At 43.2% G+C, this 15000-nt stretch overlaps 1 protein-coding gene across 1 annotated transcript in view; it reads left to right on the top strand.

Moving 5' to 3' along the window:
• maml3 (mastermind-like transcriptional coactivator 3) overlaps window positions 1–15000 on the top strand; it is a 121626-nt gene that overhangs the window by 48232 nt on the left and 58394 nt on the right. Inside the window, exons 2-3 of the mRNA XM_083931732.1 lie at window positions 9718–10443; window positions 11085–12029. Of these exons, the coding sequence (XP_083787858.1) occupies window positions 9718–10443; window positions 11085–12029 (1671 nt within the window). The remainder of the gene's footprint in view (window positions 1–9717; window positions 10444–11084; window positions 12030–15000) is intronic.

The raw sequence follows: 15000 nt of genomic DNA, 5'->3' as shown, positions 1-15000 counted from the left end.
CACACACACACACACACACACACACACACACACACACCAAATTCTCTGGGATGGTGGCCAAATGGTTCTTTTGTTTGTACCTTCCTCTTGTCACTTGGTGCTTTCTGTCCTCCCTCCCACAGACTCTTTGTTTTGTGTTCTGTCCATCTATTGCCCAATGTTCAGGGATGTGGTCAGGAAAACTGAACACTGTGCTAAAAGGTTAGCATTCAGAAGTTCAATTATTATTCAAAATAATCTGGAGGCTTTGTAGTGGAGTACTTCACAAACCAGGAATATTGGCCCAAAACCAATGTTTTTACATTCAAAACTGACTTTCCTCAAGACACCGCCAGTCTTTTGGCTAAGATAAGCTAAACAGCTGCTAGCTCCAGCTACATTTATACTAAGGATGGGGATTAGTACTTGTGTACTCGATATGGACGTCAATTTTTGCCAATATACTAAGATGTGCTTCTATGACAAGTTGCGCATGCTACCAACTCATTTGTAGCGTAACGTTATAGCTGTAGCATGTTAACGTAGACTGTATGACTGCATCATCTAATGGCAAGCTAGCAAGTTAACGCTACACTAGCTAACATTACTTGTGACTATTTCAGTAGAATGAAATAAATGTAACAGGAATCAACCTCTAATACATTTACTCTTCTGTAAACAATATAAATAGACAGTGGTATCAATCTCCTCATTTAACTCATGGCAAGAAAGCAAATAAGCATACTATTCCTTTAAGGTCCAAAGCTTATCCAAACCTTCAGTCTGCACACCAACATGGCCCAGAACCATAGACTGCATATGGACGTTCTCTCTGTGGTATCACCCTTAGGTTTCTGAAGAGCCAAAATGAAGCTCAAAGTAGACGGCTAACGTCACCATCACCAGCAATTTCATGAGTTTGCCTGCTCAAAGATAGAGCACAATAGATGGAGCACACCCTTTATTATGCAGAGCTTTAATTATTATTATTATTATTATTATTATTATTATTATTATTATTATTATTATTATTATTATTATTATTATTATTATTATTATTTAAACAGGCGTAAAAACAACCCCCAAGTTAGGCATTTTAACACGGGGGTCTATTGGGATGTGCTCTGTTTTAGAGCCTCAAGTGGCCACTCGATGCACTGAAGTTATGGCACACTGGCTTCATTTCTCAGACCCAGAACCCGTTCCTAATCTCTCTGATAGCCTTTTTTCCACTGACAGGGAACGGGCTCCGTTCTAGTTCGCACACCAGAGTTTGAACAGGGCTGGAGCATTACCTACCTGGAAAGTTTGTTCGAAACTGGAACAAGAAAAATAGCTGGGCTTTTTTCAGTGTGAACTGGTTCAACCGTGACAACACAAGCCTCTTCTCCAGGGCCATGGCCATTAAATGACATGAAAATGTGAAAGGAGATGTGTTCTGAGAGCGATCAGAGCAGAAGAGAAATATAGTTCATTAAGATATGTGTGAAGATATTGAGTGAATGTACAGCAGCTACACTTTTCAGTTTGAAAACAAATAAAGACCCACGGAGGAGTCCCGTGTGTTGTTTCTGCTGCTGAGTGAAGTGATGGAGGTTAGCTCCAGATACTTCAGCCAGGAGACAAAATAAAAGTGTCTCCACCTGTGATTTCTGACCAGGAACAGCTAACACTGAGCTGCTGTAAGCTCTTTTATTGAGATTCCTTTTAGAGAAATGCTCTGAATGAATTTGAGTTCCCTCTGGTAAACAGTTAACTCCGTAGTGTGTAGCTAGAGCTTTTATTTTGAAAGCTAAGAACGGAAGAATTGAAGCTATCTACGCTGCTTTTGTGGAGGTTGAAGTAGAGAAGTAGTTTTCCGTTTGCACACAGCAGACCTCTGCTGTTGTCTTATAATCCTCTGGAGTAAACAACACAAGGGGATGAGAGAGGAAATCACCAACATTCAAAATAACAACTTTCACATGGAACTAAATAATAATTATAATTCTACTCCACATTATGGCACATTAGGTTATTCATGCAGCCCACTAACACACAACACATCACGCTCACTGCGCACAATACATTTACAGCTGTTGTGCATTGTACCCTCAGCTGCTGACGCACCCTTGATTACAGTGGTTCACACAAAACCACAAAATTAAAGAATTCTGAACGGACCGGTTCAAGAAGCCGTTCCCTGTCAGTTGAAAAACCCTATCAGCGTCTCTTTGGGCTCAGACCAAGTTGCAGACCCTTTCTATCAGGGGGGTTCACAGAAAGGCTCTCCTGGTGAGTCTCAGTGACTTGCTCAAGGACACTTTAGCAGGATGGGTGCTTGCTGACGTGTGCTTGAACCAGTGTCCTTGAGATGAAGGACGGACACTTCTGCCCGTTTTCCCTCTTGATCTGCGCTCAAATCCTCCCAGTTCTCTTCACTGGAATGACTCGAGCTGTAATTAAATAAAAAAGACGATGTATTATTAACACTAACGGACATTCGACAGGTGGAACGATTCTGAAATTGAAGTCACATTCTCTGTCCCGCTGTCAGATGAAATCAAAACCTTTTCTTCACTTCACCTCTGGTCACATATAGAAAATGCTTGAATAAATAAATTGCATAGTTATTGAAGCCCTCCTGCTACAGTGTCACTTTTGTATGGATAGAAATAGGTTCATGGGACGTGTTCCTATGCTGCAGCTTCTAAAAAACAGCTTTTTCTTCTCCGTGTTTGCCTTCTCTCTTATCTCTCACATTATGTCTGGTGAAATAATCCCTCAAAACAAATACATTCAATTATATTTTTGTAATAAGTTTCCCTATCAGTTTCAACTGTTTTTGCTGCAGGTACTTCCTGCACACAGCCTTAGACACTTGTCAGTTGGTGACATCTTGTGTTGTGGTCACATCTTGGAGATCCTTCACGTAAACCGCAGCATTCACTGGCAGGTTATCGTTTAAAATAGGTGGATACATATCAGAGCCCCGCCTCACGCCCGATGTCAGCTGGGATCGGCTCCAGCCCCCCCGCGACCCCGACAGGGACAAGCGGTTGAAGATGAATGAATGAATATCAGAGCCTTTTACCCCTCACCAACAGCACTCACACACAGTGACACACACATTTGCTTATTAAAGACCTGTTTGATTTAATTGACTAATTTCACAGTCTAGTGGTTCAGACCACAAACACACACACACACACACACACACACACACACACACACACACACACAAGGTACCTGTTGGCCTGCATGGTGGAAACCAATTGAAATTTGGACAATTATGTCTCATATTTGTGGGTGTGTGCTACCTGATTATATTCACTCTACATTATTCATAAGTGCAAACAAATGCATGTATATTCTGTGATTTGTTTACAAATGTAGATAATGATTTATTCCCTTTGACAGACACATTCCCGTATGTTCTCTTTTGGGGGTGAAATTTGAATTACAGATAGTGATAATGATTCTAATATTACTTCTAATAATGATAACAATCAGCGGCCACGTCTAAATGGTAAGCAAAGATTTGCAAAAGTCTTGCGAGATAGCTGGGGATAGACATTGACCTTGAATGGTGAAGATTACTTTAGGTCATCTGGAAGCGAGTTACACAAGTTTGTTTTGCAAATTTTTGAAAATCTAGGGCAGGGGTCGTTGGCTCCCTGTAGCTTTGCCAAAAAATAACGTGTTCTTTTTGCACAGTGGACAATCTTTCGTATCCTCCTGTTATCTTGGAGTTCAACGTGATTTTTGAAAAATATTAAGTCAAACTAAAATATGCATCATATCCCACGGCTCTGTGCTTTTCCCCGCAGGTGGCTAATCTTGAGTTTCTGACCCTGCTGTCAGTTCTGTATGCTTACCGTGGATAAATCTCCCCCCAAAAAAAGATCGGAGGAAAATGTGGAGTGCTGCATGGAGAGATTAATTTGCTTTCTCTGTGGTGAGAAATGAGTGAACAACATTTTTTATAACCGGTAATAATAATAAGAATAAAATGTCAACCCTTTTCTTTATTGTCGTTCTATAATTTCATAATTACTACAAACTATAGTTTTATTATGGTTTTTTCATAATCAAAATATGTTTTGCTAGAGAGTAAAATGGCTGTTTTAAACGTAAAGGTTGAAAAACCCTCATCTAGAGGAACCATCTAGACACCCCTCCCCTACAGTTGTTTTTATTGTTAACACAGAAGCTCAGGCCGCTCCTCTGTGATGCTGGGATCAGGATCTATGGAAAAACATTTCCGCTGTTGTTGGCCTGTGCTTGGCCTCTTGTCTAGGATGCAAACTTGTCAGACGCGTTTTTCACTCACGTCAGACGTGACGCTCATTTTAATCTATGCAACTGTCTTCACTGGCTCCACAGAGGCTGGCGTCTCAGCTGCACCGCACGGGCGTAACTGGGACCTAAAGCGTTTCTTTGCGGTTTACACTTTTTCAACAAAATGCGGGTAAACGCAAGGTTGATGCCCAATAAAACATTATTACTTTACTACATTACATTATCCACCCAATTCTCTTCACTGAAATGACTCCAGTTGTAATTAAATAAAAACGACGATGTAGTATTAAAACAGTATAATTATTCAACTTTTATCATTGTATCTTCATTTTCTTTTTGTCTGACCTTGATTTCATTGTTTCCAATGGCAAGATTCCATCCTCTCTATAAGGGGGAGACATTGTTTCGTGTCACAGGAAAACTGTACACTGCACAGAAATCTCCGGAATGAATGAAGTGAACGCTGTCGACACGTGAGCGTGCCTCTGACATGATGTTTGAGGTCTAGACAAGGGGTAACTGTAAACCAGTGAGGGAGAAAGGATGGAAAAAGGTGGAATAGAAAATACACTGGTGTGGAGAAGAAGGGCTGCATAGCATGGATGAAATATCCTGCTTCATTTTCAAAGGAGGTGCGATTGCTGCGTGACTTTGGATTAGGTCCATAACACAATACTTTCTGTAATTAATATTAGGAAGAGCACAGTGTGTTTTTCTAACCCTATACACAGATGGTTTCCACAGTTGACCATGTGTGAAGAGGAAAGCCTGCCTCCTCACGTAGTCTCTAACATGAAAAAATCCCCATTTTGTGAAAAGTGTCTCGACAAAGATGTGCCTTTTTAAATGTTGAGACTGTGGTTTGAATTGGATTTGATGCTCAACCTTTAAAGAGATGTAGTAAGTGAGCCAGAGGAGAAGGAGGAGGAGGAAGAAGGAGGATGCAGTGCACAAAGCACCAGAGCAGCAGGTTGCTATAACAACAGCACCTTAGTGGTTCCATCTCTGTCTCTCTCCTCTCCCTCTCTGATCACCCTCTCATCGTTTGCTCCCCGCTGTCATTTGGCGCACTGTGCCTTTCCATCAAGCCACCTATCTCCTCCTCCCTCTCCTGCCTACGTCTTCTCTCCTTCACCCTCTCTCCTCCTCTTCATCTTCATGTTCTGCTCGCTTCTCCACTCAAAGGGAAAAAAAGCCTGTCCGCCTGACAAATGAATCCCTTCTTCCTCCTTGTGTGTGTGTGTGTGTCTTTCTCTTCTACCTTTGTCCCTCTGTATCTTTGTCATTCTCTCTCTCTTTCTCCCTGCGTGTTGTTGGAACAGACAGAGGAGCAGTCAGCAGGTGTTTGTGTCAAAGAATACAGAGGGAGACGCAGGAGGGGGAACGAGCAGTGCTCTCTTTCTTTTTCTCTCTCCTGTCCTTGCTCTCTTACATCCTTCTCGTCCTTTTTGCTCCGATGCTCTTTTCCCCATGCGCTCGCTTAGCCTCTCCAGCTCAATTGCACTGCTTCAAAATTCCTTGTCTCGGACTCTCGATGTATTCCCGCCCTATCGTTCTCTCACAAAAGCAAACACTTGTTTCTCTCAATTCAGGTATTTTATTGCCTCGATTGTCGAGTGAATAGACGCTCCGTCAGTTGTGTTTGCGGTGCATATTACTGCACTTCAGAGGTGTAATTGGATTGCTAATTGTGCTAGAATTTACAAATGATTAATTAACTGCAGTTAATATAAAGTATTTGGTTGCGGCTCACAGTTTTCTGTCATTCATCCGTGCCACGTTCCCTCAGGCCATGCTGACTCACGGCACAGAGCAGACAGAAGAACCACAGTCTTTCTGTCTGCGTGCATTGTTCTATTTCTTTGTTTCCGTCTCTGTATTCAGGGTTTTATCAAGAAGGTTAAACTGGTAATGATTTGTTATAGGTGGGTGTGTATGTAAAACCTCTGTGTGTGCGTGCATGTGCATGCGTCTGTGGGAGGGTGTTGTAGTTCACACCACCTGGATAATTATGGGAGTTTTTATAGGTGGGCTTTGAAAGGCGAGTCTGTTATTATCAACGTGAGTCACTGGCATTTAGGGAAAGCCTGTAACACACACACACACACACACACACACACACACACACACAAACACCCGCATACAGGGGACCTGAATTATTTAAACCCATTGATTGCGGGACCACACACACAAACACACCATGTCGTGACAGTTGAGATGTGTGTTTTCCTGTGTTTTTCTCAGTTGTTCCCCTAATGGCTACGCCAGCATAAGAGTTCATATCTCTCTCTCTCTCTCTCACACACACACACACACGCACACACACACACAAACCGTAGTTTTGGCTGTCAATACTAATGCTGTTTATCTCGCAATAAATATAATTAGGTTGCCTGTCAGTCATAGTGGAGAACAGAGGGAAAAACCGACCTGACTGCCCCGCCCCACACATATACACACCAGTAAACCAAGAAAGTCAGAATAGGATGATCTGTATGTTCTGTCTTGTGTCTGTGTGTGTGTGTGTGTGTTCAGGCGCGTGTGTGTGTGTGCGCCTGCCAGCTCGAGTGGGTCCACCTCAGGGTCAGAATACAATCTGAATATATTTTGTCTGTTGTTCCATCTGAATAACAAAGAGCTAAGCATGCATTTGCACACATACATGTATCAGTGGTGCTGCCAGAGTGTGTGTGTGTGTGTGTGTGTGTGTGTGTGTGTGTGTGTGTGTGTGTGCGTGCATGCTTGTGTGTGTTTGACTCTTTCAAATAGCTGAGAGCTTTGATTTTACAAAATCTTTCACTTTCACCACAGAAGACTGTTTGAAATGTAAATATGCAGGATACACCTACTGTACTGTATATGTAGCTTGCACATTGCTCAAATCAATGTGCATTTGTGGAAATCTGTGTGTGTACACTGACAGTAGGTTTCAGTGTAATGTATGGTGTGTATTGTTCAGTATTCTATTCCATTTTACACTGTACATGTTCAGTAATTGTTATCCCGGAGGTTTTGCACCATCGAACTGTTTAATTTCATTAAATGAAAATGCTCTTCTCCGAGATCGATGTGACAATACCATCAAAACGATATCAATATATCAATATATATATTTCAATTGCAATGTTATGATACTTAAGATACGTTCATATGTCAAGTATTAAAGGCACACAGGAGTGTAAAAATGAGCTGTTACCAGGTTTTATTTCGTATTGTCTATTTATCTATTTATTGAATTATCAGAAAACATGGAATATCGTGATAGATACTGTTAGTCTAGATATTTAAATGACCTATATTGGGATAGAAGACTTTGACCATATCGCCCAGCCTTATTAAGAATAGACTCTGACTTTATTCACAGTATATGCAGAAAAGAATGTATACATCCATTATTTGCACAGTGAAGTTAAAGGTAAGCCTGTGCCCTCTTTTTGAATGAATCCTAAACTTTGGCTTGGATTTGGGTCGAGCACAAAATTTGCCCCCTAGGAACCTTCGTACAGTAGATGAGGTCTCTGCTTCCTGTTCGTCATTTTAATAACATCTACTATTTCTCTGCCAACTTAATTAGAGTTTGAAATTAACAGGAGTTGGGAGTAAAATTGAGATCGAGAGTTTATTAAATTGCACAAAAATTGCACGGAAACCTCAATTCCCCCCCCCCCTTTTTTTTTCATCACAGTTTAATTGTTGCCAATTCCCATTGTTCACCTGAGCCTACATTGCTGCCAACCTCTGTGCTATCCTCACAAGGGCGAAGACAGTAGTGTGTCTACTTTTGATACGGACATGAAGTCACCAGCTTCTCTGTTCTCATGAAACATAGTCACAGGGTGGTTTAATGCTGCCTCACTCAGAGTTTGGGCCATGTCCTCTCTAATACTGATCATGTCCACCAGAACAGTAGGCACAGTGTGTAGCAAATTACAAAATACATACATGCTGTTTTGAAAACAAATGTAGGTTTTGTTCAGATGTGATCTTTCTGGGCCTTTTATTAACAATTACTTTCATTCATTTTCTGTATTAATCGATTAATAGTTTGGTCTATAAAATGTCAGAAAATAGTGAAAATGTCCAATATGATGACTGATGTCTTGTTTTGTTGGTCCATAACCAAAAGATATTCTGTTTGATATGATATAAAACGGAGAAAAGAAGGATATCTCCATATTTGAGAGGCTTAAAAAAAAGCCTTTTCTGCCATTTTTGCATTAATTGCTTATAAAAAAAAATAGTTGTCGCTTATTTTTCCATTGATCTACTTATTGATTAGTTGCCTGATCGTCACAGCTAGATCTTTCCATCTATTTCTCCCCTCTGTCAGTTACACAACAAAGAATTTGCTGCCCATTGCAACACCATTTTACTGAAGCACCAAGCCTCTGTGTTGTTGTATGGGGTTATAAAGAAAAGTCAAGAAAGTCAAAATCCTGTCCCACCCTTCCTGTCCCAGCACCACAGATGTTCCCTCCCCTGTACTTCATATATTCAGCCAGACATTGTTAAATTAGTCGTTTCTGTATTGAGCTTTAAGCCCTGTATCATCAATCGAACAGTATTTTTAGCCAACTGTAAAGCTAGCCGCCTGCTAAAAAATCTGCATCAGTTCTAGACCATGCTTTTATGTCAGAACTGCAATGTTCAAACTTGTGGGATTGTTTTTTTTTTTTTAAAAAGCGCATTCGGTGATGGAAGAGATCATAGGTAGTGTTGATAAAAGGCCGAAATGGAAGGACTTTTACATTCCTGGTGTTGGTCTTACTCATATCCCTGTTGTCAGCCTTTTGTCTCACTTCTCTCTTGGTTTCTCTGAGTTTCTGTTTGCTGTGCCTCCATAGCTCCTCTCCTCTTCAACACAGGTCTATGATAGTGATTACCGTAACTGCCAGCCAGCGTTCGTTAGCACCCTGTCGTTATCTCGTCTGCGCCACGACAGAGGCGGTGAGACTGTTAAGTTTGGAAGACTGTGCACTGTTCGCCTACAGTAAGGTTAAAACTGGGGTGTGGATTTAGACAGGGCAGATCACCTGCCAATCAGCTGATGCTAATAATGGGGAGAATAAGCACAGATGGAACTTTTGATCTTTCCTCCTCCTCTAAAAAAACGTTGTGTTCACTGCTCATGGAGAGGGGCGGCTGCTCCGCACTGCTTTGCACCATGTTTTACTTTATGCTTAAGAAAATGTACAAATAAATGTGCGATCTGGTGGGATGTACAAGAAGCACCATTTGTCTTGGTGATATTATGATTTTCAGCACACCTCTGCATTCTCAAGACAGTTGTTGATGTGTGTAGAGAGGAAGCAGCCTGTTGCCTTATTGATTTGGTATTGCACAAGGCTTCCTTTGTTAGCGCCCTGAAGACCACAGAAAAGTTTTTATATTGCTAACGTGACCCATTTCTGCTGCTCCTCCGGCCCTAATCCATTTTCTTTTTCCTCTTTGGTACAGCTCCAGGAGACAGTAAAGAGGAAACTAGACAGTGCACGATCGCCCCTCAATGGAGAACAGAACGGCATCTGTGATGGAGGCAGCTACTCACCGACTACCAAACGGGTACGGAAGGAGGGCTCCGGTGGTTTGGACTCACTAACAGGTCTCCCTAACAACAACAATAACAATGTACCACCCATCTCTCCACTGCATCACCAAATGGACATCAAGCCCTTACTTGGCGGGCCAAACACTTCCACCGGAAACAACACTACAAACAGCAATGGTAACCACGTAGGCCAGGCATCAGATGAGCTGGGGAAGAACGGTGGCAACCATCTCCCAGACATGAAGCTGAATGGCTCGCTGGACCTGGAGGACAGCTTCGGCCTCCTCAAAGACCTGAAACAGGAGCCACTGGACGACGCAGGAGGGATGGAGTCCTCTGATCCCCAGTCTCTGTCCAATCAGAACAAACTGTTCTCTGACATCAACCTCAATGACCAAGAGTGGCAGGAGCTGATTGATGAGCTGGCCAACACTGTGCCAGAAGATGATATGCACGACCTCTTCAATGAGGACTTTGAGGAAAAGAAAGAGGCAGAGTTTGGCAGGCCGGCAAACAATCAGACACCAGGCCCACAAGAAACAGCTGGGAACACGACGGCAGCGCCGGCAGCAGCCCTGCCTCCTCCTCCTCAGCCTCCACAGGGTGGCCCACAGGTTCCCATGGGCTCTCCACAGGTCAGTACTAAGTAGACAAGATGTCCAATCTCTGGCCCAAGTTGTGACCAGCTTGTTATTCAGTCACATAGAGAGATTTGTCCGTTATCTCTAAATATAGTATAATAGTAGTATTAATAGTATTTGTTAGCATGTAACTCAATTAGATTACAATTTTAATTTAATTTTTATATAAAGATAAATGACGTCTCTCCACTTCCTCCAAGTGTAGAAAGATGAAGCTAAAATATCCAAGAGTCTGCGCAAGTTAAGATTTAGGGAGCGTTGCGTTCTGAGACTTTTTCTTGACAAACATCAGTTCATCATCATCAAGTGCTTTTGAGCGGTGTCTCTGGCTGTGCTGGTGAGCAAAGGCTTTAGTACTGTACCAAATGTTCTAACAACAGGACTCCCCCCTGTTACTCCCCCTAAAACCAGGAATTGTTATTTTTACTTTGCTCTTTTAAACCAACAAGATACAACATATTAATTAGAAAGCTTCAGAGGTGTTGATAGACATAGGTTTGAATCTCAGAGAGAGCCAGACGACCTGTTTCCAGTCTCTATTCAGAGCTAATTGCCTCCTGGCGTTATGTTGATGTATTCATTTAAGAGTTAATAGTACGAATCTCATGAGATTTTTTTGTGTTTGGACTCCTCAGGTCCGACCATCTTCGTCAGGCCCTCAGTTTGCCACCACTGCCAATGGAACGCCTCCTCAGCAACCTTTGCAGCAGTCTCCAGCCGTTGCCATGGCATCAGGTTCCCCATTGCACAACTGCGTGGCTCGCTCCCCTCAGACTCCAACCCAGGCTCAGACACAAGCAGTCTCTAGGCCTGGGAATGGATACATGATGAACCCAGGCCCAGGGGTCAATCAGGCGGGTACAGGACCCGGAGCAGCTGGAGTTGCCCCTGGAGGTCAGCCTGTAGGGCCAGTGACACCTGAACTCTCTCCCGCAGAGCAGCTAAAAGCAATGGCTCAGCAACGTGCTAAACTGCTGCAGCAGAAGCAACAGCAGCAACAAGCAGCTAACTGGTCCCCTGCAGGCGCTCCAACAAGTCCTTATAACTCTGGTCCCTTTAACCAAGACAAACCCAACAGCCCAATGATGTACCCACCGCAAGCCTTTAACACGCCGCAGGGCCCTCTAGTGGCTGGGATGGCGCCCAACAATGGGCCCAAAGCCCCCATGAACAACTACCTCCCTCACAACCACATGGGCATGATGGGCCAGCAACAGCCTAACAGCATCAACCAGAACACCCTGTCCAAACAACAGCAGCAACAGCAGCAGCAAACAGCAGCCATGTTGTCCTATAACAACACCAAACCGCTGAGTCACTTCAGCGGCAGCGGGGTTGATCACATAGGCCAGAGGATGACTCCTCCCATCGGCGGGAACAATCAGGTCAAGAACCCCATGATGCCTCCTTACATGGGTGGTGGGGGAGGCGGTGGCCAGGGTGCAGGGCCAGGGCAGACCCAGGGGCCCATCCCGGGACAGACAGCCCACCTCAGTGAGGAGCAGAAGAGGATGTTGCTGATGAAGCAGAAAGTGTTGAACCAGAACATGCCCTACAGCGCCATGCAGCCTCATGGACAGGTAAGGGAAACGTTCCTCTCCATTACTGTGTTTCATGTGGCTAGGCAACGTCGTTTGCATTGCAAGTGGAGTCAATACTGTTACTTCTGCGTTGGCCCAAGAGGAAGGTTTCCTTCAACTGTTGTTTGTCATTCTACAGATGAAAACAAAAAGCAGTTACTCCGGCGGTGAGTGCCATGTTAAAGGGTGGCTGTGTTATAGAGCACTCAACCTGTGACCTTGGGTGGAGAACAAAACACCCAACAGTTTTTGCTTGTCAGTCTTTGAGGCCCTATACGATGGTCGGCTGTCCGCTTGAGGTTTTCTATAAAATATAAAGATACTTCAGACTTTTTTACACACAGAACCCCAATGGTATGCATTCAGAAATAGCAATACAAGCTTATTTAAACTGTTGACGGAGGCAGATAAGGGAGAGAAAACAGATTGCTGTTTTATAAAACCATCCAGAGGTGCAGCCGGAGAAGGTAAAATGGCTGTAGTTTCCCCAGCAACAAGCCAGGGCTTGGAATAGGCATAGGAAAATGGCCTGTCGACAGTGTATTGATGCCTCTGCAACACTAGCAGCACTGATGGCCTCCCCCCCACTCCTCCCCCCAGACACACAAGCGCATGCACTCACACACCACGACAAACACCAAAGCTAAACGGCTCCTTAGCTCATATCCCCAATCTGTCACAGCTGACTGATGGCTGAGATTGGACCACTAAGCCAAGCTAGCTGCTGTCATTACCGAAAGCCCACCTCGGGCAGTTTGTTTCCTGAGCCCAGCGACCAGCACAGCCCACTGTGAACGCTCCGGTGGTTCAGCCAGGTTTCAGGTGCCCTTAATAATCCATCAGACAGAGTACGTTAAGAAAGTGTAGGTGGACTACACCTTAACAAATGAACACCCCACACTTGTACTGTTCTTCTCATTATCTACGGGCCATTATATCATTGTCAATAGAAAGTGCTTGTGTGCGCGCTTGTTGATGATTCAGTTGTCAATGTTGTCTCCTTCCCTCTTTATCTCTCCGTCTCTCTCATTCTGCCTCCCTTGTGCTCATGATATGGCTACAGTCACCTCCTCCTCCTCCTCCTCCCTTCTGGTGATCTCTATGTCTCCTGTCCTGCTCCTCCTCCTTCCTCCCTCTCTTTCTCCCCCTGCCAGAGACACTCAGCACCAATAAAGGAGCAGATTTATTAATATGGGGCCTTTGTGGCTGCTGCCTGAAGGGCTGTGTGTTTGTGTGTGTAAGTGTGTGAGCGCGAGCCTATGCACATGTATGTTTGTGTGTCTCATAGATTTGGAGAGGGGGTGGGTAGAAGGGGAGGGTGGAGAGATTTATTTGAGTGAGCAGAGGAGAATCGGAGACCAGGAAGAGAGGAAAATAAGAAGAGCGACTTAAAGGAGAAATGCAGAAAGAGAAGAGAAAGATTTATTGTAGAGTGGAGACGGAGCATATTAAAAGGAGAGTCAAGGGCCTGGAAAGAGAGAAATAAGTGAGCAATGCAGGATGGAGTGTGTGAAATAAATACACCAAAATATTCACACTTCTACATCTATCAGGCTCCACTGTAATGACATTTATTAAGCTGGAAGTACAAATGAGCTTTGTTTGAGCAGCATGTGAACAAAGCGTGGTAACATTTAAAGAGGAAATCCACCAATTTGAATCAGTATCGGTTCACCAGGGCAGTAGTACTTGATCTAACCCTGATGATGTTTCAATCTTTGAAAGAAAATAGTGCATTTCAAATTGTGAATGTAAAATTTGAATTTGACAGACTGTTTGCTATCCTGGCTCCTAAATGGTGTAACAAGCTCCCCATCGACATTGGAAGGCAGAAAATCTACACATCTTCCTAAAAGCGCATCTCTTTCGACTGGACCTTGGCTTACAAGATGATTTAAAAAAAGCAAAAAAAAGCACTTATATGTAGCATTCTATGGATCGGCTTATTTGAAGCCACCGCACTTACTTAATAACTTGCTTTTCTGGATTGTACCCTAATTGTAGCATGCACTTACTGGAAATCGCTTTGGACAAAAGCGTCAGCTAAATGTAATGTCATAATAATAATAAGACACTATCAAATTACATTATGGGAAGTGTAGGATCCAGTGTCAGGATATTAAAGGTTGAATATGTAGAATATGTTAAATATATTTAGTATGAATTCATTTTTAATTTTTATTTTGACGGGTTTGACAATGGCTTTCTGTCACTTTCTGTTTACATTGTACCAGCCGATAGCGGGCGGCTTTGCGGGGTTGCCAGGCTTATTTGTTGTTAGGCACAGCTACTGTAGGCTGGCACTGGGTGAAATGGAGTTTGCCGATCCTGCAGCTGCGTTTAGCTGAGTAACTGGAGACGGGCAAAAACCAGAGTCAATTATAGGCCAAGCATTTACTCAATGGACTGAGATAAATGAGTTTAACGGCATTAAAACGCACAAAATGGCTACGTTTCTCCTTCGGTAAGCTAACTTTCATGTTTACTTAGCTGTAACGGCTAACGCTAACTGTCAGTCAAACTCCTCTGCAATACTTGTTTTTATGCATTGCATTTTTATGATTTGCCGGAAGGGATGGGTTCAAACAGGCTCAAACAGACTCTGGTCTCCTGTAGGCTACTGGGCCGGGTCTGACCAACCTGGCAACGCGACTGCTGTAATTACTTTTTGTTGTTGTGACTACGATCTTGAGACACTAGATGGCGGTGTTCTGCTCATTCTCCATATTCAACCTTTGCCACTTAATCACGTTAATATTGGCAATATATTTCAAAATCTGTTCTAAATCCCCCAGCTTTATTTGAAGTGCAGTACAAAATCATTGGAGAGTTTTAACACTGACGTAACGATCACTGTCACTGCGTCATATTAAACTGATGCAATTGGTAATATTCGTCAGCCTTAAAAGATGGCTTGGCAATCAGCTCCTTAATATCAGAGTTTTCAAACCATCTGTGCCCACGTTTTTTG

The sequence above is a fragment of the Echiichthys vipera genome, assembly GCF_963691815.1.
Source record: "Echiichthys vipera genome assembly, chromosome: 2".
NCBI lineage: Eukaryota > Metazoa > Chordata > Actinopteri > Perciformes > Trachinidae > Echiichthys > Echiichthys vipera.
This window is presented reverse-complemented; position numbering and strand designations above follow the sequence as displayed.